General features: G+C 40.4%; 1 protein-coding gene and 1 long non-coding RNA gene across 5 annotated transcripts in view; one reads left to right on the forward strand and one right to left on the reverse strand.

Annotated features, from left to right (window-relative positions):
* Positions 1-26,697, reverse strand: part of MYO1E (myosin IE) — a 139,122-nt gene that overhangs the window by 48,835 nt on the left and 63,590 nt on the right. For all 4 annotated transcript variants that reach the window (XM_039491599.1, XM_039491597.1, XM_039491598.1 and 1 more), the window contains exons 3-14: positions 26,579-26,668; positions 25,558-25,652; positions 14,876-14,963; positions 11,386-11,475; positions 9,788-9,919; positions 9,161-9,295; positions 7,297-7,429; positions 6,489-6,685; positions 5,068-5,148; positions 4,627-4,713; positions 2,895-2,981; positions 1,144-1,311 (exon numbers count right to left, since the gene is read on the reverse strand). In XM_039491599.1, the coding sequence (XP_039347533.1) occupies positions 1,144-1,311; positions 2,895-2,981; positions 4,627-4,713; positions 5,068-5,148; positions 6,489-6,685; positions 7,297-7,429; positions 9,161-9,295; positions 9,788-9,919; positions 11,386-11,475; positions 14,876-14,963; positions 25,558-25,652; positions 26,579-26,668 (1,383 nt within the window). The remainder of the gene's footprint in view (positions 1-1,143; positions 1,312-2,894; positions 2,982-4,626; positions 4,714-5,067; positions 5,149-6,488; positions 6,686-7,296; positions 7,430-9,160; positions 9,296-9,787; positions 9,920-11,385; positions 11,476-14,875; positions 14,964-25,557; positions 25,653-26,578; positions 26,669-26,697) is intronic.
* LOC120373325 overlaps positions 1-26,697 on the forward strand; it is an 80,520-nt gene that overhangs the window by 23,829 nt on the left and 29,994 nt on the right. The gene's annotated exons all lie outside the window — the stretch shown is intronic.

Here is a 26,697-nt window from a genome sequence, read left to right on the forward strand (position 1 = left end):
ACAGAACAGGTATGACTCATACTTTCTATGGTCCTTTTTTTAAAATGTCCACATGAATGCTATTGACTGATACTTATATGGGTTTCTTATTTTTATTTTGTATTTTTAATAACTGATCAAATGAAACTAATGCAAAGGACCTAAATGTAATCAACAAACCAAGGAAATTGAGAGTTATGGCTGCAAATTTGTTTATAACTTACTCCTGTTGTGTGCACATTTGACATATAAGATAACACACTTTCTGAAATCCCTGCAGTATGCTGCCACAGTACAAGTTCTGGGCAAGAATCTCCTACTCTTGCTAAGCAGTATGTTACTCCACAAGCAGTCCCACGGATTTCAACAGAACTTATTACAGTGCAAAGGGTCTACTCAGTGTGAGTAAGGATAGCCTAAGGAAGAAATGACAATCTAGCAGGCTTCTTCCTTGTCTTATCAATTAAAGTATGTCCTTAATCTCATTTTATTTTTTTAACCTAATCTCTCTGTCATGCAGCAAAATTTTTGACCTTGAATGATACTGCACATCTGTAAATATACAAATTGATAACATTTCTAACTAGTGGTTTTGTTGTAACTATTTTATCACAGATGTAAATTGCTAATCTGACTCTAGGACCATTGTCCCTAGTGTGAGATGAAACAAAAAATGTTAAAAACTCAAATCCTGTAGAGAAGAAACACAGCAGAGCCCGAGATTTAACCCACTCTATACTAGAAAAGGCTTGCCAATATAGCTATAAAAGTAAACATTCCTAGTGTAGATGGACTTTATACTGGAAAAAGAGTATTTTTGCCATCATAATTTGATTTTTCCCAAATGAAATAAACAGTACTGGCAAAAGCACTGTTTGGCTAGTACAACTGCAGCTGCACTAGCGCTTTTGCCTATATAAAAATGTGATTAAAAAGTCTACAACCCTACCAGACAATGGAGTTATATCAGTGGAAAACTGATGGCAGTCAGAGGAGAGTCAGACTCTCTAAATTTGATAGTTGTGCAACTGATAATTTAGTTTTAATCAAGGGTTAAAACTATTTCCCCTCCATTTGGTTACTGTGCTTTTATTTAAAAGAAATTAGACAGCATTTAAAAGACTAGGGCTTTTTTCCTTTTAAAAAACTGTTTTTCAGTAGCACCTTTCCTGCATAATGGTGGATGATAAATCCCTGGTTCCAGCTGTTGAAATGTTCATGAGTCCCAATCTGCATCTGGAGTTTCTGGAGCAGCGTCTGGTCAGCTCCCTCTCCCACTGCATGCATTGTGGCACACACATCATCCAGAATGCTCATAATTCCTGGGGGATTCTGACAGGGCAAAGGTAAATGGGGAAGAGGGGGAAGAAAAGAAAAGAAACACGTGATATGGTTTCAAGGTTGATAGAGTAAAACACTAGAGCAAATTCATCTCAGGTGTAATTTCCCCACAGCCAGTGGAGTTATACTGGGGATTAATTTGTCCATTAGCATGAAAGAAAAGGTAAGGAAGAACTGGAAGTCCTAGGATTGACTAGACAGCTCTAATGACAAGGAGAAAATCTATTTTTTTAGCTTAAAGCTGTCACAAATAGTTATTTTTCTTCCCCCACCAGCAAAAACTAACTCACATTTCAGATAAATATTATTAATCTCTATTCCTGTAACTTGACAAACTGAGTCAAATCTCTAAAATTGTAGTGTGACACACATAACATTATCCTACCCATACGTCTCTTTACATACAGGTAAGAGAGGGAACATTGGGAATGCTATGCATACAGTTCACCATTTCCTCTGAACCAACACTAAAGTTTGGGGCTTTGTGTGGGGGAAAATAGTAGAGCTGCTCAAACAAACCAGAATTTCTGTTCCATGGGAAATTCTGATATTTCGACGTTTATTTTCATCCCAAGTCAGGATGAAAAGTCTAAATATAAAAGTTTTCATGGAAAAAAAGTTCTGAAAAAATTCTACCTGGAAATGACAAAGCGCCTTGTATTGAGTCGACATTAATCTCTGCTTTTGCCTGAGCTGTGACAGTGCATCATGGCAGTTGTAGTTTTCGCTCCCTCACGTCTCATTCTCTCCATGGGCCCAGCTCCCCAACTGGACTACATTTCCCATAATTCAGCATGGTCTCTCCCTGTGACTGAGCCACCTCAGTGCAATGTGGAGTTCATGGAAAATTTAGATTTTGATGAAACTCCATTTTCCAGCAGGAAAATGTGGTGGTTTTTTTTCCTTCTGACCAGCACTAATTTCGGTCCAATATATGTTACCCATATGGAAATAGGGTGTCCCACTTGCTGCACAACCCTTGGCTACTCTTGACAGCAAAAGCAGCAAAGAGTCCTGTGGCACCTTCTAGACCAGGGGTGTCCAAACTACGGCCCCCAGCGCCCAGCCAGGCCAGGTTTTTTTTGGCCGGCGCGGCGGCTCGGTTGCCCTCGCGGCGGCAGTGGCCCGGGCCACTGAGCGGAGCCCGCGAACCTGCGCGCGCGGCTGCGCGGCAGTGCGGCTCGTCCTGCTCCGTGGACCCTGCCGCAGGCATGCCGGCTGCGGAGCAGCTCAACAACGAGCAGCGAAGACCGCCGCCGTCATGCTCATGCGGCTGGTCCGCCGCCCCCGCCCGGTACACCCTCTTGTTGTGTGTGGCCCGGGCCTTTCCTTATTTTTCTATATTTGGCCCTCCCCCAAAAAACTTTGGACACCCCTGTTCTAGACTAACAGATGTATTGGAGCATGAGCTTTCATGGGTGAATACCCACTTCGTCGGATGCTTTTGCTGCTTTTACAGATCCAGACTAACACGGCTACCCCTCTGATTCTTGACACCAAGGCAGTCCTAACAATTAGTTTGGAGGAAAATGTTGTCTCAGTTTCATGCACCCGTATTTGTGACAAAAACTTACCACTTTATTCTCAATGAGGTCACATACTATTTTGTTGTTGAAATAATCTATAGGTGTCCACCTAATTCCTTCTTGCACATATTCTTCCTGTGAGATAGAAAGAAAGACCCAAATATTCATTCACCCTATAGGTTTAGTAGTGGATTTAGGATAGTCCACACACAGATAAATTCTATACCATTCAAATGGTTTTAAAAGACCTGTCTATACAGGTGATTGGGAACTTCTTTTCGGTGATCTTGCCAAAAGCACTGACAATAATTCCTGCTGGATAATTTCTATGGGATCGCGTGGAAGATTCACAGAACTGTGTCCTAAATTCATCTCTTTGAGTCCAGAGTTACCACAGGGATGAATCTGGCTCTTTGAATATAAGTTCAATAACATAGTGGTAATATCTGTGACCAAAACATCAATTACAACATACCTTTCCCCTGTTCTGATCTCATATGTCTCCCAATGTCAGATTTACAGTTACTTTGTGAAAAATAATACTGGGGTACAATTCAACTCTGTATTACACAACACTGATATTGCAGAGGATAAAATCCTCCCTCTTCATCCAGTGCACCTTGTACTGTTCAGATGCCTTAGAGTCCTTCCACTCTCCTCACCCATGACTCAAGCAGTTACTAATCAGAGCAGGATTTTCAGTTAACATGTTTATCTTCAACCCGCTTTACAAACACTAACAAAACAAGCTTCACAATACCTGAGACGCAGGTGATTGTCAATATTCTCAAGGCTAAATTATAGATGGAGAAACAGAGAGAGGGGCTAAGGAACAGATCGCTACAACAGCAAGTTCAGAACTACACATGCAAAAATGCAGGACCAGCTATGCTCCCTCTTTCTGTGCGCAATTCCTGCGATGTGAGTGCAACCAACTCTACAGCTAGTCAAAAACATTTAAATTAAAAAATTTTGGATAGAAAAATGTCACAAAAATGTTTTTTGACCAGCTCTAGTTGTAACAATTACATACATAAATGTCCAGCTAGATGCTTAACTAGTCATTTGTGTGCACTTTTGTGGAAGTGCAATTGTGTATGAACACTTCTGGAAATACTGACCCCAAGTAACTGGCCCAAGAACACTTAGCTGCTGACTCTGGAGTCCTTGGGTGCCAGGTTTATACTTGCACTACTGGACCACACCTCTCTGGGCATATTGCACGCTATTATTGTTTTCCCATGTAGAATTTGATGCTCATGTAAGGAGAAACTCAGCAAGGACATTCCAGGGCAGAGAAAGGCACATGCTTTTAAAAGAGCAGAGAAGTGAGGAATGGGTAAAGTAAAAATAAATGTACAGTCAAATTAACTGAATTCTCTATTTCATTAAAAAATAGAGAAAAATGGGTGAGACAAACTGTTTTTGCATTTAACTTCTAGTGCCATTTCCCACAAAAATGGAGGGATGGAACCAGGCTGCAGTTTTCCACTTCTGTCAGTGAGTCAGAGCACACAGCACATGTGGTCAGAAAGTCATATGACTGCATAAATACACTGTGCAAGAGACTCGCCTTTGTATCATTGTATTGGAAGATAAATGTGTCTGCAACTGATGCTATTTACATTTTCAAGGTTAGCCAACTGTAATGATTTTTTTTGTCTTGCTTTACAAAAAGGCAAATTTTGTTGTCACTATCTGAAACCTCAGTCCAGCACCAAACGAAAGGGTGACAGCTAACTGTGAATTTTTAACTCAGAGATTATCAATGTGTAGTTACCTGTTCTGCCTTCAGTGTCAGTTCAATAAAAATCTGCTGCAGTTTTTCATTAACAAAGTTGATGCAGAACTGTTCAAAACCATTTTTCTATAATAAAACAAAGACAAAAATTTACATTGTTAGTCTCATGCTCCACATTCAACAGCTTTTGATTTTTTTATAATAAGCAACTTTTGGAGAGGTTTTAATGAACATTTTTAATGATGTGCTTTTACAGTTATTCCGTGTATCATCAGCACCTTAGTGTAAAGGTTAGTGACCTAGATTCTCTGAAGCTGTTTTCAGTACTTCATTTTTATTATGTGAGTTATTACCACTGGGCACTGTAGTTAGTATGAATGCCCAGGAAGCTGACATTTTCCTTTCTCTGTTTTGAACACAGTTTAAAAAAAAATTCTCTCAACATCAGGTCAAATCAGATCCTGAATTTTACACTCTTACCTGGAATATTTCAAAGCCATAAATGTCTAAGACACCAATGTTATACTCTTCATAGTCCTTCTCCATAGCCTTATTAATGGACTAATAAAAAACAGAGAGAAAAAACATGTTTATACAAAACAAACTACAGTTTAAACCCTTAAGCAACTTTGAACTGAAAAATTTGGGTTGTACAAAAATAACCTCTTTATATGGAATGACGTATGAAACTCTCCTTTTCTCTCCACAAGTGTATTTCACTTTATTTAAAAAGGTAAACTCTGTCGTCAGCTAGCAAATGAGTATTACATTATCCTGTTATCCAAGCAAGTGAGCCTTCAGAGCTACTACCTGTAAATCTGTTTCTCATTAGAAACAGTTACTGGACCATTTAAAAAGAGAAATAAAACAAGAAATAAAAGGAACATGTATAAAAGCTCAATAGTTAGAGTTCTGCTGATATGCAACCTGATTCTTCCCATTAAACTTTTTAAATGTCTGCTTTTCCTTGTTTTGCTCTTTTAAGCTGCTGGCACCAGTGACACCTGCTATAGGCAGTGGTAACTGCCATGGTGAGGCAGTTATAAGCCTCCCTGGAACAAACCTTTGCTCCAGCTAGCCCAGTATCCTGTCCAATATCTGATGTTTCTCCCTTCCTATTTCAGCCTAGAGTCTCATCCTGAAAAGAGACTACCTTGCACGTGAGGAAGGGAGAGGGAGTAGAACGGCATCTGGAAAGCAGCAAGAATGGGACAATGAAGGGAGGCTGTGACCCCTCCCCTTGGGAGTTTCATTACCTGATTGTTCTTCCTTCCTGAGAATGCCCCACACTATAGGTCACACTGAGGCTCTGAAAGCATGAACTGTATTTTGGGGATGGGGGGAGGGCGGGCGGCCGAGGAGAACGTGGTACACCACTTGGGCAGCAGTGACTGGAGGCTGAGAGAGGCATAATGCCTTTAACAGTGCTGGAGATGGTGCACTCACCAGCCGGTTAAACCTTTTGAAAAGATGTAGCATGGGCCTTCTAGCCACTGTCTTGAGTTCCATGGCCATGCCCTTGTTGTGCCATCCAGTGCTGCCTCTAACATTATAATGTCCCCAGCTAAATGCTCTAGGAACACAAGCAAGTTAAGGATGCCTCCAATGCAGGAGTACTGCATGGAAGAGCCTCCCTGCACCCCTTTTCCTTGCCCTCAGCATTCCTGCTCTAGGGTAGCCACCAGGGGGCTGTGCTCGTGTGTGTGGAGGGGGGAGGGCATGGAGAGGGCTGTACAGCAGTGGTTAGCAATTAACAGCTGTTTAAGGCTTGAGGAAAATGTAGTGCAGTGGGGGAAGGATACAATGGCCAAAAGCAGAGAATTGTGGGGAAAGCCCACATGGGATATTTATTCCTTTCAACATTTAACCCTAGTGACATAATCAGAAAAAATTCAACTTACATCCACCAGGTAGTCAAAGATGCGGGCATGAAGGGCTTTGGCTAGAGCATCTCTGGTATAGCAGGCCTGTTCCACATTAAGCGTCACATTAATGGACTCTGATTTGCCTCCCCACTTACTGTCCATCTGCCTGCTGGTCAGTTTCTCTTTCAGGCGACTTTGGTTAATTCCCAGGAGGAAAGCAGGGAAAGCCAAAACTGCAAGAACAACCAGGGTTGTTGTTTTTGAACTAAACCAACGGATGGTGATTTAAAGATTTAAAAAACAAGAAAACCCACAAGTATCTCAAGTAGCAGTCAGCAGAAATAAACCTGGCGGGATGTGGTAAAAATGGGACTTCTGGCTCAAAACCTTCTCTACATCTTCCAAGAAACGATTCAAGTCTTTACACTCAGATGTATCTTAAATAAATTGCACCCCATCCCAAAGAAGTTCTTCAGCTGTTTACCTCAAACCTTAGAACGTATAAGACAGTTCTTAAACGACAGCAGGTGTTTTTATCTAATGCCTGGATATGGTAGGAAGATGGACAATGCCCCAAGCATCTATGCTCTGGCTACCCAGGCCCGCTCTGGAGGGAGTTGCTGCTCCACCTCTCATTAATTAAGTCGATAAGATTGCACGGGTGTAACTAGGGGCTATGGCCTCATATTGTTTTTGAAAGAGAAACTGAATTAGCAATCCCAGAGCATGAGAAATGATGTACTGTATTTGGATAAGCAGCTCACTACTCAGTTCACCTTGCAACATCTGGGCCTCAGCCTGTTGCATCATCATTTATCTTGTAATTGTTTCCAGAACTACCTACACTCCTCACTCTCCACTGCAGCATAGTTGCCAACTTCTTTAAAGCTGATGTTTCCCAAGTGCAGCACTCCTGCTACGATCTGTAGTACCAATGTCTGCTCCTCTGCAAAGATGCCAATCACATTCATTGCATGCTGGGAAAATAAAGACATCAAGTAACTAACATTATTCACTACCCATATTTTTCACAAACCATGAATAATTAATTGGAATAAAAAAATTAAGTCTGGGATTTTCAAAAGAATTTAAAGCAATCAGGCATCCAAATCCCACTGAAGTTTCCACAGAATTTCATCACCAGGATGTGAGATCTAGCGGGGCTCATCAGATATGCTAAGATGAAGCTGAGATGCTAAAGGAGAGACACATTCTAGGGCAATGCTATATTATAAAAACATTATTCCTGTTACACAAATAGATGATTTAGACCTAACAAAATGGAAAACTGATACTGCATGATTCTAGAATAGTTACATTTTGGCTGGCTTAGGCTGTGCACTTCAGCCAGTCACAAAATAACTGATCTGCAGAATAGTTTTTTATGAAGTGTAGTAAATGGTTCTTTTACAAATCTGATTCCTAATCTGTAATTTTTGCCAAAGTCCTACATAGGCTGGTACAGTAATAATGATGATTCTTGGCACTGAGATAATGTTTTGCATTGGAAGTGACAGAGGCATCCACATAGCTAGCCACAGGTCACACAGCAAGTCAATATCAGAGCTGGATGCAGAGCACTGGTCTCTGGATTCTCAGGCCAGGTCTACACTGCAAACTTACGTTGGTATAACTAGGTTGTTTAGCAGTGTGAAAAATCCATATCCCTGAGCAACACAGTTATACTGACCTAACCCCTGGTGTAGACAGCGCTATGGCAACGGGAGAGCTTCTCCCATCAAAACAGCTACCACCTCTCACAGAGGTGGATTAACTATGCCGACAGGAGAGGCCGAGTAGCACCGCCACGAAAGTGCTACACTGCGCTGTAGATGTAGACAAGCCCTCAGTCACTTCCTCCAACCTTCAGCGCATGCTACTATATGCAGTAGAGAGCTTTCTTTTTTTCGATTTTCACTTTTCAGTGGAAGCCAATCATTGTGCTGTATTTTAATATTTTTCATAATGCACTTTCTCCATCTGCTGCTCACTGGCTGATCTCCTTGTCTATTGAATCTGTACCTCTAAAATAAATTTCCAACAAATCCCTGACAAAAAGTACTGTCTACAGTGTGGCTATCTTAGCAGAATTATCAGAGCTTAGGCACTGACTTCCCCTCTGCCCCGTGGGAGCTCGATGCCCCCTGGTGCACAGCCCTGCCCCTGCACAGTTTCGCTCCACCTCAATTCCACCCCCTTCCCCAAAGTCCCTGCCTCACCTTTTCCCACCCAGCCCCGCTCCCTCATTCTACCCCCTTCCCCCAAGTCCCCACCCCTGCCCCGTCTCTTCTCTGCCTCCTCCCCATAGTGCGCTGCATCCCCGCTCCTCCCCTCCCTCCCAGAAAGTCCTAAGCATTGCCAAACAGCTGTTAGGTGGTGGAGGAAGTGCTGGGAGGGAGGGGGAGGAGCGGGAACGTGGCTGCCGGTGGGTGAGGAGCTCCTGCTAATTTTTCCCTGTGGGTGCTCCAGCCCCAGAGCACCCACGGAGTCAGCGCCTATGTATCAGAGTGCTACCCAGAAAAAACACCCATTCATAATAAAAGGGTAATTAAAATTATATGAGTGAGTTTTTATCTACAGGAATTTGCAGCATGTGGTTTTCCTTCCCACATTTCCTTTGTCTGTAAATATGAAACATTAAACCATTTGCCTTAAAAGGTATATCTGAACGAATACACACACACGGAGCACTGATTTTAAAAACACACCAGAGTTTCCTGAAAATCAGATTTGTCATTTATGTCATCTACTTTGTAGGATCCAGAGAGGCTTAGATAGTAATAGTAATCCATACTGGTAATGCCCAGGCTCTGTTTTTGCTCTGAGGAGGCACCTTCAATAAGCTGCAAAAGAAAAACACCAGAAATCAGATCTCATTCCATTACATAGCTATCTCTCTCCAGCTGGGGAGGGACAGCTCTTGAACAAGTGATTGAGGCTGTAACGTCAGAGAAGACAGAAGTGATCATTCTCTATTACACTCTACAGGACAGTTTTAAAAAATCTGCAGGGAAATTATCAACTATATTCTGTTAAACTCTTCCATGTGGGAGGCAACAGTGAATTTTCAAGCTGGCCCTTAGAAATACATCATGTTGTTACTTCACTGAGAGTCTACTGTTTTCTGGATTTGGAAAGAGACTCAAGCCACTTAATGGGTCTATGTTAGACAATGCCTTAGTGTGCACTGAAGGTACCTAGCAATATTCAGACTGCCCTTTTAAACATACAATCAATAGCACGACTTCACTGAGAGATGTACCAATATAAAGGAAAAACTGGAAATAGAAGAAGTGTTTTTTAAATAACTGCGAAAGGAACTGTACATTTCAGACCTGGTAAAAAATGTGAAAACTTCTCTCTCCAGGATTCCTCATTACCACCCGAGACTTTTCCAGGAGAAAGTTGGAGATCTTTCCACCATCGGGCTCCCCACCTGGGCTAAACTGGATTTCAAAGTATTTCCCCTGTAACAAATAATTATAGAGGTTTTTGAATGATTAATAAAAACTAAGCTTAAAGCAGACATCTGTTGCAGTATAACTCAAGGAAACTAACTAGAATATTTATTTTGTATTACTTCAATCTTTCAACGTTAAATTAGGCCTGGACTCTTAAGAAACAATTACTTTCTTCCCGACTTTTCCATGTCCAGTTACCTAATTCTAAACCCAACATAATAATTCTGTAGTGCATTAGAACAAAGATGTACACTAACCCATATGTAAGGACTAAGTGGGGGATTTCTTTCCTCTGCCTTACTTGGTTGGTGTGAATTATGCAAATTGCAGAAATGAAACACTGATGGCTAAATTTACTACTGACGTATGTGGGAACTACTCCAGTGTAGTTGATTTACAACTCCTTAAACCAATGGTTAATATAGCCTTCTGTTTCCAGGTGATGTATATCAATGATCCTTTTATCTTGGTGGACTGAGGAATTGCATTAGTAACCCATGTCAACTGCAAAATACACCTTTACTTCTATTTTGTGAAGGGTATGATGACTAAGGGGAGCAAAAGGGTAAGAAGTTTGTCAAGCAAGGCTCACTGCTAATATAGGTAGTCACAGCAGGGGAAATACATTGGAAAACAATAAGGATATAGACAGTTTTGAATATTTTTTCCCCCTTGCAGGATGTCACCAAATCTTGTTGTATATTTTATTTCACTTTATATCTGAATGTCTGTCAAGACATTTATATTCTATTATATCCAGATATATATTTATATATATTTTCAACACAGGCCTAACTCTGGAAAAGCACAGTTCAAATTCTATGCTGGTGTAAAAGGGTAAAACTCCATTTTAATTAAATAGAGCTGTGCCCATTTACACAAGCAGGGTAGTTGGTCCTACATATGTACAGTAATTTTGCTCCCATTCTCTCTTCACGATATTTTATAAATACATGGTGGTTCTTCCCAATTAAATGTTGTAAGGGCTACATTATTTAAAACTGAATTTAGGGTACAATATCAGGCCATTATTCTGTATATGTAGTTGTTAGTTCCCATTAGTATGTATAACATTTATAATCAAGTGCTGAAAATAATTCCTTATTGCTTTTTGGAAAGATGAATAACCTTCGTGCCCAGCAGTGAAGCCTAGCAATTGTTCCATCCCATTTAAAAAAAAAAAAATCACAGCTAATTATTACATGGGCTGGAAAACAGATACGCTCATACCTTCCAGTTCAGTGCAGATTAGGCCCTAGTTAAGTTGCTAATTGTCATGTTTACACATTAGACTGCTTACAAATATCTTTGCCCAAACAGTAATAGAACCAAACATTTGCAATAACATCTAGGACACCTGGAAATGTGTGCCTCTCCATTTACATGAAAACCAGCATTTTCCTTCACAAAGATGCCCAAATCAAACTCACAGATGTTAGGAACAAAAGCAATCTTTTGCAAGAGGAACTTACAAATCTGCTGGAGTTATTGTTCCGTACAGTCTTCGCATTCCCAAAGGCTTCCAGTAAAGGGTTTGACTGCAGAATAATGTCCTTCACATGCTGAAATTTTTTTAAACAACAAAAAAAAAAATTTGCTTTGGGATCTTTATCAAGGTCTTGAAGCATTCATACAAGCCATGTTTTGTAAACTTATATATATATAAGGTGCAAGGATGTCTGTCTCTAAAAGCAGGCTTTAGAATATCCTCTTGGCCAGGGGAAATCTACACCACCATGTCTGCAGAATGCAAGTTATTTTTTTTTAATTCCGTTTCTAGTTCTTATGATTGTAAAGAAAATCATCCAAACTTAAGCAGAACATAAACTGATGCAGTCATCTTCCTGAACTTGCAGATAGCCAGTGCTGCTGCTCATAGCTATGCCAAGAAGAAGCACAATAAAACTGACCTGTTTCTTGACAGTTTCATTGCTGCTCACAGGGTTTGAAGCAGAGGCAGACTCTGGTCAGGGATAAAGTAACAAACTTTTTCTCTCCCCCTCTCACAGCAGCCAGCAAGATGGGGGGGATGCAGGGCGAGTGCAACCCATTAGGTGACCGCTGCTAGCATTTGGGGGGCGGCATTTCGGGTCCTTCGGCGGTGACTGCGGTGGCCGGATCTTCGGCCACCCCGGTCGTCATCAGCATTTAGGCAGAGGGACCTGGGGCAGGGGGGGCGCGGTGAGGGCTGCCTGCAGCAAGTAAGGGGGGGCGCAGCAAGCAGGGAAACTGCTCCCCGCCCCAGCTCACCTCTGCTCTGCCTCCTCCCCTAAGCATGCTCCCCACTCTGCTTCTCTCCCTCCCAGGCTTGCGGTGCCAAACAGCTGATTGGCGCCGCAAGCCTGGGAGGCGGGAGAAGTGGAGCAGTGACTGCGTGCTCGGGGAGGAGGCGGAGCAGAGGTGAGCTGGGGCGGGGAGCTGCCGCACGGCTCCTCGGGCCGAGGGGAGCTGCCGCGAGGGGGAGGGGGCCCTCAGGGCAGAGAGGGGGTGGAGAGTTGCCACAGGGCTTGGGGGGGCACAAGGTGGAAGTTTCACCTAGGGTGCGAAACATCCTTGCACCCGCCCTGGGTGGATGGACAAGAATATAGGAGGTAGAAAAGCAAAGTGGTGCAGATCCCCACCCCTTAGTACCAGTAAGCCACTACCACTGGCCTTGCTGGTGGAGTCCTTCGACCCCTGAACTGGTAGAGTTTCTCCCCTTGTTAGTAGGTAGCTTGCAATTTTTAAAACCCCGTTTCTAGGGAATATTAAAACATAACAAATACCCATGTAGAACAGTTCACAACTGGCGGAATGATTTACTGGAGTGGAAGGAGGACCAGAGAGAAAGGGATTAGTTTTGTGCTGGAGCACTGGGAGGAGACTACCAGACTTGATGGACTAATGGTCGGGATCCTGTATAGTGAATCCTATGTTCCTATGTTTCACTAAGTACATTTATCTGAGAAACTTTATTTTTCCGGATTATGGCTAGATTGAGTTGGACAAAAAACCTTGAGGATAATATTCTAACCTGAGCTACTGCATATAAATCTACATTAAATCAACAGTTATTCCAGGTTTTTACCAAGTGTATCTGGGGGCAAAATCTGGCCCAAAACTGCAACATTTCTGGCCACACTTTATCCTTTTTGCCTTTAACTTCCCTACTAAATAAGGCCTACTGTCCAAACAAGAAGTAATGAAACAAGTAGAGAAGGAAACTGGAATATTGAGGACAATGGCACATAGATAAAATGGAGGAAGGTAGAGAATTTGGAAAATGTAGGACTTCAAAAGCAGATTCAGAATGCTGCTGAATAATTTAAAATTGAGACAAAATACAGAGGCTACGTTTGAATGGTGCAAAGCATCTGGTGATCAGGATGGGGAACAATAATTATTTTAACACTATACACATCATCACTCAGTTTCAAAGTATTTATGTCCTATTTATGAAATAACTGCTTACTAATTCAACCTATAACCTTGGAGCCCAATCTTGCAATTCCTTAAAACAAGCAAAACTCGTCAAGTTAATGGGAGTTTTGCTGGCATAAGGAATGCTAGCTCAAGTCTGCAAATGGGCTAGTGGTTAGCTCTGTGAGAGCTTTGAATCGGACAGCAAGGAGAGAAGTGCTGGGAGCAGACCACAAGGAGGCCACTGGATTCTCACTTACCCAGATTCAATTATCATAAAACTCAGCCTAGCAGGTGCAGAGAGGCATCAGCCCATAGTTTGAAGCATTGGCTGTGGAAGGGCCATTTGCTTTAATGGGAGTAGGATCAGGGTGTTAGTTTCTTGCTCAAAACTAGTGTATATTCAGGTTTGTGTAGGGAGGGTTGAATTTCACACAAAAACAATACACTACTCAAGGAAATGTATCAGTTTAATCAGCTATGACTTGTAACTGCTGAGTTTATTTTGCATCTTGTAGGAACAGCTGGGATTTACTTAAAATAACTGAAACAATTATTTATAATGTGATTAAGGCCACTCCAAAAATAACACAATGCATATTTTCCCTTTGCTATTGAATGACTGTGCAATGTTCCCTGTATCATTGTCTCCCCCCAAAAAAACAGGAAGAACATCATCATCATCAGAGCTTGTACTAAGGCCAATGTATTATGGTAAGCTGTGGGTGGGGATGAGAAAGCATACTGGTAAAGGGTAGCCACTACTTACCTAGAATAGTTGTCTGTCAATCAGCTGATGATCTCATAGAACTCCATTAGTGGAATTTTATGGATAATTTACTGCATTAGCTTTAGTTAAAATGTTTGTGTAGATAGTGCAGACAGGTTTCAGAATTATTAACAAGCAACTATTCACCGTTCTAGCTAGCTCCCAGAAATTACATTTCCTACAAGATAATTTGTTTAAAATGATGTTTAATAAAAGTCTGTCTCTTTTCTCTCTAATGTGTGAACACAAATCCATGATTTAATGGGAGATATGAACCACTGAGAGACAGTTCAATTCTCTCTAGATCTGAAAGGTCTAGTAAAAATTCATATTTGACATTGTAGGAAAAGCAGATTTTCTGAGATTTTGTTAAATAATGTTTGGGTTGCTATAAATTAAACTTCTCTCCCTACATCTTGAGGTCACAAATTCCATTAAAAATGTTTTTCCCCCAAAATCTTTAACCTTTAAATAATTCAGCATCAACATTGAAGCTGTTCCACAGGGGTCTGTTCAGACTAGTGAGTTTTCATCTTATGGACTCCACAGGTGGAGGACCAGCAGATCTGGCTCTGGCCCCAATTCATCCATCCCCTACAGAGTACAATTCAGGGATACCTGAACTCTGGAAGACCCATTGGTGCAGTACACACCAGTTTCTATGCTAGGGGATCTATGTTGGCTGTACATGTGTGCTCAGCCATTTACCTCATAAGTGTCATTCCTGGCACTGTGGCTACACAGTAAGATTTGACATGGTTTCTTTACAGCAACATTACACTGTATCAACTCACCTGTACCTTGGGACCACCTCCTGATATTTTAGAGATGTAACTCATGATATATTTAGCAGCTACAGTCTTTCCAGCACCGCTTTCACCACTAGGAGGAAAGGAACACAAATACACATCTGTTAAGTGGTTCAAACCTGAAAATAACATGGAACTTGATAAAATGTGGGATACCACCATACTCAGCAGCACTAAAACTGTGTAGATAGAGAGGTTACCCCAAAATAAAAGTCTAAGATAGTTAGACCTTCATGATTTAGTTTTCTAAGGAAACACTGAGGAAAATGTAACTGAAAGAAGAAAGATAAATTGTCACTCCTACCAAAAGGTTTTCCAACACAGGCCCAAATTCTACACTCTGGTACACTAGATCAGGAATAACTCTAGTGAAGACAAGTATAAATACAGAGAAACTCAGGTTTCTACTGGAGTTGCCTGAGATTTACCTTGTTTAACCAAGAACAGCTACCACAATAATAAATATGCCCCAAATTTAAATCAGCTGATTTAACAGCATATAGAATATGACATATAACATTTTAACATGATACTTCTGGGGCATGTTTGTCACCGAATGACATAGAATAAATAATGTTACATACACACACACAAAATCTCCACCAGACATATAAAAAGGGGAAGTATTAAAACAGAGAAATTAATATGCTTAAGTTGAAATTTTTCAAGGGGCTAAGAACCCAATTCCCATAGGAGTTTAGTGGGATTAGTGTGCCTAATTCCCTGAGGTTCCATTGAAAAGCCCAGCCTTATGTTTTAAGGGAAGCCATCTGCCTAGATTCCACAGGAGTCTTTTTTTTTTTTTTTTGGTTAGGCGTTCCTGAATGAAATCGTCATTCAGGATGTGATTAATAATGACTCACTGAGAACTATCTTCCTGGTCTTATGCCTCTTGACTCCACTCTAACTTTTCACAATTCCTTCCTTTAAAATATTTCCTTTCAGTGGTGACATTAGGATACATTTTGCAACAGATTAAGAGTCCCTTTTATCTACTGCTAGCTATTGGACAAAGATCACAAGACCTCTCAAGGGGAAATAAAAGGTTCTGTGTTTGAACTGGAATTGGGTTAAGATGATACTACATATGGGGAATGATTCTGACCTTAAAAATTGTGATTTCAATGGAATTAGTCCTAATTTACACTGGTGTTGGTGCAAGTCACATCAGTCCTCATATTCAACAAGAATGAGGAGGCTCCCAATTTGTGTGGCGCACAGGTAATTTCGGGACTAAAATGAGAGATACTGGCTGAGTATGCAGGAAGAAAGAAAGCAGTATGTATGGATCAGCTATTTTTTAAAAGTATGGAGACATGAGAAGAAATAAAACAGTTCCCTACAGGATCACAGAATCACAGGACTGGAAGGGACCTCGAAAGGTCCTCTAGTCCAGTCCCCTGCACTCAAGGCAGGACTAAGTATTATCTAGACCATCCCTGACAAATGTTTGTCCAACCTGCTCTCAGAAATCCCCAATGATGGAGATTCCATAACCTCCCTGGGCAATTTATTCCAGTGCTTAACCACTCTGACAGTTAAAAAGTTTTTCGTAATGTCCAACCTAAACCACCCTTGCTGCAATTTAAGCCCATTGCTTCTTGTCCTACCCTCAAAGATTAAGAACAACAATTTTTCTCCCTCCTCCTTGTAACAACCTTTTTTGTACTTGAAAACTGTTATCAGGTCCCCTCTTAGTCTTCGCTTCTTCAGACTACACAAACCCAGTTTTTTCAATCTTCCCTCATAGGTCATGTTTTCTAGACCTTTAATCATTTTTGTTGCTCTTCTCTGGACTTTCTCCAGTTTGTCCACATCTTTCCTGAAATGTGGCACCCAGAACTGGATACAATACTCCATTGAGGCCTAATCAGTGCGGAGCAGAACGGAATTACTTATCATGTCTTGCTTACAATACTCCTGCTAATATATCCCAGAATGATGTTTTGCTTTTTTTGCAACAAAGTTACAACTGTTGACTCATATTTAGGTTGTGATCCACTATGACCCCCAGATCCCTTTCCGCAGTACTCCTTCCTAGGCAGTCATTTCCCATTTTGTATGTGGGCAACTGATTGTTCCATGTTATATTATCAATAAGAACCAAGCGGTATCTAAGCTCATATTGTATCTCACTCTTTAAAGAGAGTCAAATGAAACAGGAGAGAAAACAAAAAGCTTTTCTGAAGTGGCATTCCAAAATGAGCCACCAATTATACTTTCACTTTTAAAAGATGTCCTCCCTTAGACAGAATTATGCCTTTAGTACTGTCACCTACTAGAGATGCTATTTACTTCCTGCTACACTCCCTGGAATACTCTCATTCCAAATACAGTTTTGCCCATTAGCAACCAATAATTTTCAAGGACATTTCCTGAGTGATATAGTAAATAAATGCCTATATCTAGGCTTGGCAGAATTCAATTTTTATTTTTTTTTATAATTGACAGGTAATATCACTGTTTATTTTTGTAGATTTGCAGCTATTTAAATTTTCAGTTGCATGAAATTATGGGGAGTCAGAATTATTTACTGACAGTAGACAGAGAAATTCAAAAAGTTAAAGCTTTAGAAACTGTTAAAACACAAACTGTCAATATCCCATGTCAAAATATATAAACTAAATATCCTTAAATCACTCAATCAGACCTGTTTTTACTATTCATTCACTAGTCCATTTGTAACAAGCCTAACTCAAAAGTCTAAACCACTGCATTTTGATGCTAGTAAGTTCTCAACCAGCATTTTTCTTACTTTGTTTATCTGTAAATGCTGATGATTATTGATGGAAATATTTTCCACTGGTTTATGCGTGTGCAGTGAAATCAACATTTATTGACATTTATCGATAGGCTTGGAAGGGTTTGATTTCTATCTGTATCTAACCACAGCAGCTCAATATAACAGCTAGAACCTTCAAAAGGAACCACAGGAGGCTAGATACACAACTCCAATTGAAAGTCAGTGGGATGCAGGTGCATACCTCCCAGACAACATTAGCATGCTGTTTAGAACTACCTTTACATGGGGAAGCGCATAAATGGATCCCTAAAGTCACCATTATATCTAAGCTATAGTATCCCATTTGGGGCATACCTTGCAAGACTATGCTGTAATAACCTCAAGGGCAAATTACAGAGAACAGGGGGGAAAGAAATGCTAAGACAAATAACACTGCCTTTAATGAATTTGAACCCATTTAAAACAGTGTCATAAATCATTTTAAACAAAAGATTTCCTCACTGTATAACTTATCACCCTCCCCTTTCTTCAAATTATGTGTGGGTTGTATTATTCATTAAATAATAGTGGTAGCCATGAATACTAACATGGAGGAATTTAGTTTCATTTTATTTGTAGTCTCTGGATTTAAGTGATACTTTAAATAATGTGACTTTGGTTTCAAGCCTGTCTTTTCACAGTTTACTTTAGATTTACACATGCACATACTTTTCCTGGTTTTTACAGTTTTATTGATCAGAGACCAGTAAATTGCCAATATTAAACTAGAACTGCAATGGTACATTATTTATATGCCGCAACAACTGCATCTGATGCACTTTGATAGTATCTTGCCTTCTCCTGAGTCAAGCACAAAACTAGTCAAATGCCTTGAGAATTGTGATAATTCCAGTAAATGATTCACCTAGAGCAGTTTTTCCACAGACACCTATCTGCTTTCTTACTTCTCCAATGATTATAAAATAATACGAGCTCTATTTTCTATCTTAGTCTCTTTATACATCCTAGAAGTGCATGTTTCTTAAATTTAGCAAAAAGTGGCTATAATGGCTCAAGTTCATTAGAGAAACATAAAAATGACATTTCATTTGAAATAATCTCATGTTATAATGGGAAATGTTTCCATATATATCTGTTATAAAAATTGGAAAATATGGTATACATTCTAAAAGAAAAAGGAAGAAACTGGATTATGGAAAATAAATTGTTAGTGGCACTGACATAATTAATTTTCAACCTGTAGTCTTTCCTTACTGGAAATCAAATTCACTTTCTTGATATGTTCCTAATAATTAAAAAATGCTTTATAGGTTTACACAATTTTTTCCAGTAGTAGTTGCTACTCTGGAAGAGTCAAAATTTGCACAACACCGTCTCTTAAAACTTCACTGAACTCAGAATAAAACTAAAGAATTATGTAGAAACTTATTTCCACTTCTTCATCGTTGAGAGGAAGGGTAATTTAGTGATTAAAGTAGGAGATTAGGAGTCAAGACTTCTGACTCCTATGCCCTCCTCTGACACTAATTTGTTGTGCGACTTGAGGGAAGTCACTTAAAACCCGTGCACAAATTTCCCCATCTGCAGAATGTGAGGGATAATACTTATCTACATGATTGGGACATTGAAGAACTTTTTAGTTAATGTACACAAAGTGCTCTTAGATCTACCGACCAAGGACACTGCAGACGTAAAATATTATTCTGCTGTGTTTGGAGGAGTCTACATGTAAATTTCATTTCTTTAGTTTTGTTCAAAGCATCCCCATCAGCTTTGCCTTATACAAATATTTCTGCCCCTACTGCTGGTGGCTTTTGCCAGTGCTCCTTAACATGTTGAAGATTTGTGTGTGAATGCCTTTTCCTGAGTGGCTGCTATCAGTAAGATGCAATCACGTCTCCAGCGGCATTTTCCGCTGCACAAGTTTTCAGAAAATCAATTGTTTGAGGCTTGCATGGGCTTTGCAATGCAGCAGCAGGACCAGATTCTTTTAAATTGACTTTAACCAATTTAAGATAAAGAGTTAGTCAGATTGTTTTACTGAAAGGGGTAAAGTGGAAAGAAGTCTCTATTAAAGTAAATTAACATCAGTAAAGTTGTTGTACCATCCTAAGGTGATGATAGGTAGCCTTCTTGTAAGAAAACATTACCAGATGCAGATGAAAACTAAGCTGATATTAAGAACAGGAAGAGAGACTTGAATTGAGAAATTTCTTCATAGCACATTAAAACACCTCATGGAATAAGTCGCCCGAACTGATAAAAAAGGGAAATAAAGCTTCCACCTTTGCAGAAACGTACTCCTTTAAGGATAATCTGAAGAACATATCTATTATCTCAAACAAAACAGGAATTACTAATCATAACATCCATTGTCATGATCACAAGACAATGAATGATGCTCTAGAGGGAATTAAAAACCACATCAAAACAAGTCTCCAGACAACCCTTCATAGTTTAAATCTCAGCTGAGTGAATTGTTTTTTGTTGGGTTGTGTTTTTTTTGGCAGTTCTTAGGTATCCATTGAAGGGCAGCCATTTTTTTCTTTGGGACGGGGGGAGGAACAGCTCAGCAGGCTATTAGAGTGGGATACAGAAGCCAGATCAAATAATATACACTTAAATAAATCACCATGCGTATGCCTTAGCAAAACTCAGTGAAATGAAATGAAATGTCAAACTGCTGCTGAAGCCTAAACTGCTTATTGTGAATAACATATTGGCCATTATGGCTACACGACAAATCACTTCAAACCACACTCTCCTCCATATATGGGAACAAGTGCACAGACAGATCTGCTGCCTCTTGTGAATTTCAGATGCATGCACTAGTAACTAAAATTGTCAAATATCCAAACTCTTTAACCACTCAACTGCCATGGACAAGCAGAGTAAAGAATTTGCCCATCATCTGCATGGCTCAGACAACAGAGAACTGTCTCATGTTTATAAATTAATATTCCATGCAAACATATCTTTGTGAACAGCTGGTTCAACGTCATTCTTGCCTTTCATGGAGATGCAAACCACGTTTTTGTGACATTCTGCCTCTCCTGCCCTCTTTCCTCCAAAGAGCACTGCACAGCCCTGGGAAAAGGGGGCTAGAGCAATCCCTGTTTCTCCTGATCTCAGGGACTCTGAGATTCTGCCTAGCACCTATAAGGGCCACACAAATGGTGCTAAGGAAGGTTCCTTGCACCCTTCCCCCTTCCACCTGGACACACACTCTGCGCACCTGCATCCAGGCCAGGAAGAATCAAACCCTTGAATAGCCTCATTGTTTACATTGTTCACAGTCATTCATAATAGCTCAGTGTTCTTCAGCTATAATTAGAAACATGTACAGTTTTCTTAACACACATGGTAATTATTCCACAAATAAAACAGGCTTGTCTCTCCCTTGAAAGATATATGACAAGACTCAGTATTTTCTAACTAGATGAAACTGGCTGTCTCACCCTTCTATCAGCCAGGAAGGATAAAAGAGCATATATCGATAAACAGGCACTGGACGCAGAAATGGCATCAGTGAAAGGAGAGGGGAACCCTTTTTTTCAAAACAATAAATGAACAGCTTCAGATTTTAGCTGCAGAAGAGAAGGTCCAATAAAAGATAAACAAAGGAAAACCCTTACTACCTTATATGAATAAAAGGAAACCAGAGCAGAACATTTCCATGGCATTCTTAGTATACTTTCACCAAAAATAACATTTAACTTCAGTAATGTAGAGAAGACAGAAGAGCTTGATGTTTACTGTGAGGAAATTACTCTGGATGAATTTAAATTTGCTACTGAAAGACTAAAGAACAATAAATTGCCAGGTAAAGATCAAATTGCAGAACTGCTTAAAGCAAGTGGAAGGGGCAGTATGAAAATCCTGCTATGCCTCTTCAATTTGGTCTGGGAGAAAGAATACACTGAGGGATTACAGTCAAACTCCCCCAAAGAGGATATTTGAGTTTTGTAACAAGTGGCATGGGATTATGCTGCTTTCAGTCCCAGGGGAAAGTCTTCTATGCAATCACCCTAAGTAGATTTAGAGACAAACAAGTTGGTTTTTGCCAAACTGATCTTGTGTAGACCAGCTCTTCATCCTATTGTAGAGCAAAGCAATGAATGGCCGCCCCCCGTAGTCCTGAGTTTCCAAAAGGCATTTGATAATGTAGATAGAAAATCACTGTGACAGATAGTATTAAACAACAAAATCATTCAAATTCATTCAAATTATTGAAAATTTGTATCAGAACACTCAATATGCAGTAAAGATAAACCAGAAGCTAATGGACTGGTTTAATGTTAACAGTAGTGTCAGGTGAAGTTGCACCTTGTCCCCCATCTTGTTTGTGGTTGCTGTTGACTTTGTTATGTGACAGAGTGTCAGTATGGAAACGGACACTGCATGAATAGACTGGGAGCTTGGAGTCTTAGACTTTGCAGACATCGTCTGTCTTATGAATAAATCAGTTAAAGATATGCAGCAAAAGACAAATGATCTTGCAAATTCTGCCAAACCATTAGATATTATTAATAAATCAAAGATGAAGTTATGAAAATTAATTTACCTACCAATGATTTTATCTACTTGGAAGGTAAAGCCTTGAAAACCATTACTAAATGTACTTAGGTGGGTAATATCATTCACAATTCTGGTGATTCCATGTTTGATGTAAAGTCCAAAATAGGTAAAGCAACTGCTGTATTTCAAAAACTCAATACAGTAGGGAAGTCCAATGTGATTAACAAAACCACCAAACTTAAGATCTTTAGAAACACTGTCCTAAGTCTCCTCTTCTATGGAGCAGAGCCCTGGAAAATAGTAAGTCCATCCAATGCAAATTGAACAGCTTTCATTACAGGTGTCTGCAGAGAATGTTCAAAGTAAAATGGCCTGATATAATCAGTAATAAAGAAGTCCTAGAATGGGCGCAGCTATCTAGAACAAGTGGTACGGAAGAAGAGATGGACCTATTTTGGATATCTGTTAAGAATGCTCACTAATAGGCTACCCGGCGGCTCCAGACCCCAGCGCGCCAAGCGCGCGCTTAGGGCGGCATGCTGTGGGGGGCGCTCTGCCTGTTGCCGGGAGGGCGGCAGGCGGCTCCGGTGGACCTCCCGCAGGCGTGCCTGCGGCGGGTCCGCTGGTCCCGCGGCTCCGGTGGACCTCCCGCAGGCATGCCTGCGGGAGGTCCACCGGAGCCGCGGGACCAGCGGACCCGCCGCAGGCACGTCTGCAGGAGGTCCACCGGAGCCGCGGGACCGGCGACCGCCAGAGCGCCCCCCGCGGCGTGCCGCCGTGCTTGGGGCGGCAAAATTCCTAGAGCCACCCCTGCTACCCACAGAAGCATTTCTTTGGCAATGCCAGAGCAAGATACTGATGTGCTTTTACATCATTATAACTTCATCAACTTCAGTAGAGTCACTCCAAATTTAGACTGGTGAATGAGAGGTGGATCAGCTTTGCATCTTGTAACTATGTAACTATTAGGAGCTGTGATGTTATAATCAGAAGAATCTTTGAATAATCCAAAGCAATGTACATGGAATTTGATCAAGAGGACACAAATATAAAATGAACTAAAACGAACTGTACGACCAGCTGAATGCTTTGATTTGACAAATCTAACAACCCAGCAGTGAACCATTCAGAGTTGTCCCCAAAATCAAACACCAACATAAAAAGCATCTGGAAACATAGTCTCCTGCTTTTCCTGTGTTTATCTCTCAAAAATAATCTTAGGAAAAATAAACATGCATCAAGGAAGAGGAACATTTTGTATTTTGTCAATGAAAATGATTTTCTTCTTTCCTTCTTGTTATACCCTTCAAATGTATCAAGCACAACACAGGAAGAGTGTGATGAGGCTGTGCACACGTCTCAGGGATCACAAGCCATCCTTTATTTACAGTATGGGCCAAACTTTCAAAAGAGCTCATTTCCCACAATCAGGGTCTGGCTTTTATAAAAAAAACTCAGCTGTCACAATTCAGGCACCTAAATAACTGTCCAGATTTTCCAAAGACCTTGGCATTCTGGGTGCTAGGCATATTTGAAAGCCTGGCCCTTATGGAGGTCAAATCCAGAATTGTTTCTCTGAACCCTCAAATTTTGGGGATTCAGATAAATTGGACCTGCATATGAACTACCCCAAGCTCTGGATTTGAAGGACCAAAGCTCAAAGCAAAACAAAATTTACTTGTTTCTAACATCTATGACTGTAGAAATGGGACCAAACAACTCTAGTATTGCTAAAAAGAAGGCGGGTGGGGGGAAGGCTGAGCACGTGTATAATCAATTATTTCCAAGGAGCTACATGCTCTTGTTTTCCGGTACTAGGATCACCCATACACGTTTCTACTGTGGAATGTTACCCTTGGGAGCTTGGCCATGACTATGAGTCACAGCTCAAAAAGAAATTCAACCAGTATGAAGAATTTTCACACGACTCCTCCTTGTAGGCTTTCAAGTGCAGCTCATCTGTGACACATGTTAAGATGATCTCTGCTTTCACACTATGGCATTCAATATGATGGCAGAAAACCTTGTATGAGGAACTCCTTCAGATACAAAGACTCAGATCCTGGCCCCTGCTCTGGCTCCTTTGCACCACTCCAGTGACATAAGGAGGCCAAAAAGTTCCCCAGGTGCCTGTAAGTTTCCTTGGTATGAGGAAACATTGGCTGATACAGCTAGCTCTTTGCCAACTCTGAAAGCCCCTGGCATAAGAGGGGTGGCCAGAGTAGACTGAACTCTCTGGTTATCCCCATAAGCCAGATAGCTCTTTGGGGGCTGTTACAAATTTAAATACCTTTCTGCTGATCTAAACGAAGGTGGGGACAGGGACAGTGGAAGACTTCCTGGGCATAACTGAGGAGTCATTCCAAATACTTTTTGGTTCAGACCGGAAGTTATAGACGCACTGTTTGATTTAGTGATGACTTTATAACAAACTAAGTAAGGTTCAGGGCAGCTTTAACAGGTGACACCGGAGTAACAACTTCACATACAGTAGAACCCACTAACAATTACCTCATATATAGCAACATCCCTGTGGGAATGAAGTAGAAAGGAAGTCCTGAATAGAGCTGATTGGGAAATTATGAAAAGCCAGTTTTTAAACCATCTAGCATGGTTTTATTTGTAACCATGTCCCTTTCATATACATTCTCCAGAGCCACTGGAGTTTTGGAAAGGGGACCCTTGACATGAGTCAGGCATTGAGGAGGGGAAGGGTTCTTTTTGTTAAGCTACAAATGAAGGTAACATTATAAAACAAAAATGAGGAACCAAAAAATCCTGAAATAGTCAATTTTCATTTGTATTAATACTACTAATATAAAATTGATGTAAGAGAAAAAGAAGCATGGTAATGCCCTCAAAGAATTTACAAGACTCAACCTCTTTTACCAGATGACGTGCTGGAAGGTTGCATTTGTTCTTGAATGCAGTTGATTGCGAGTGTACAGTCCATTATAATTTTTCAGTAAGAAATGATGGGGGGGGGCCTATTTGTGGGTGATTATAGTATGCCTTTGGGGTGTTACAGGGCACAAGGCCAAAGACCAAGTGACTTTAACCACATGAGAAATGCAAAAATTCCTTGCTTGAGTATCTTGCTGCTTTTCTGAAATTTAATTTTTATATATAAAAATAAGGGAAAGCATTCAGCCTGTACATTTACTGGGCATTATTAAACATAGCTATGACATCACTTGAGGTCAATTAGAAAGCTCCATAATGCTCCCAGTGTTCTAAAGTTCCAAAATAAATAATACATCATCAATATTATCTGAGATCCCCCACAACACAAACACAAATGGATAATTCTATATAATTAAGGGAATCTAGCAATAAAATGAGATCCTGCTTCCTTCTGAGAAAGCTTTAAACTAGCAGCTCTAATAGGTGAACAGCTGTTTCTTACCTGATAATGACACACTGGTTTTCTCTGTCAATAATCATGTTTCTGTACATGTTGTCCGCTAGAGCATAGATATGTGGTGGATTTTCATACTGAGCCTATGGGAGGGGGTTGGGGAATATAATGTACATTTCAGACAGAACATTAAATACCACAGAAAAAAAATAATATAAGTATTTAGCATGGAAGAGTTTCTTGCTAGGACAGAAAATTCTGCATCTTAAATTGAGCCTCAGACTTCAGCAGTTACATATTAAAATCAGCACAAGTTCTTTCTAAGGAGCCTTTTTCATGATAGCAAACCAGTAATCATTGTCACTGTTGAGATTTGTTATTGATCTCCCAACCATAATTTTTGTCCTGGCTAAGATATGTAAACACCGTATTTTAAAAATGTAGAATACTTAGATACATACTTGTCCAAGAGAAACTCACAGAATTTATGCCCCTTTCAGAAGTGGCCTTAAGATAACAAATAAACAGGCTATACCACTGCACAGAGCCTCAGGCTGATTGGCCACATCGGACCCCCCAGCCCATTCAGACTGAATAGTATATTCAGTAGTTTTCAGTCTATGGACAAGCCTGATTCCAGTGCAGCAGACTGAGTTACGTATGTCCTAGTGCCCTCCCTCTGCCCCATACTTACAGCCCAATTTTCAAAACTGGCCTCTGTGTTTTGGTGTCCAGCTTTAGAGATCTAAGGTGTAGGTAGCTGGTGAAAAATTCTGGTATAGGGGAACTGTCTGATGTGGGAAACCTGATTTTGGTCAAACTTAAATCAATAAATGAATCTGTTTTGCAAGCTTAACTCTGTTTCAGTGACTCCAACTTGTAAATAGAGGGAAAAGAAGAAGCAGGACCTCATTAAAATTAGATGCTGCATTCAAATTAAATTCTTCTAGGCCAGTAAGTTCCACCACCACCAAAACCAGTCAACATATACTCACATTAATCCAAACAAAGAGAAGAACCTTAACATACAAATGAATATCTGCAATATCTTATAGGAAACTTTACTTACAGCTCCCTGATACATTTCAATTTCCTTTTCTCCAAAGTATGGCATCTGTTTGAAAGGATTCACAGAGATTAACACAGATCCAATATATGTCTGTATTCAAGAGCAGTTAAGGTTCATGA

This window comes from Mauremys reevesii, linkage group 10 (genome assembly GCF_016161935.1).
Source record: "Mauremys reevesii isolate NIE-2019 linkage group 10, ASM1616193v1, whole genome shotgun sequence".
NCBI lineage: Eukaryota > Metazoa > Chordata > Testudines > Geoemydidae > Mauremys > Mauremys reevesii.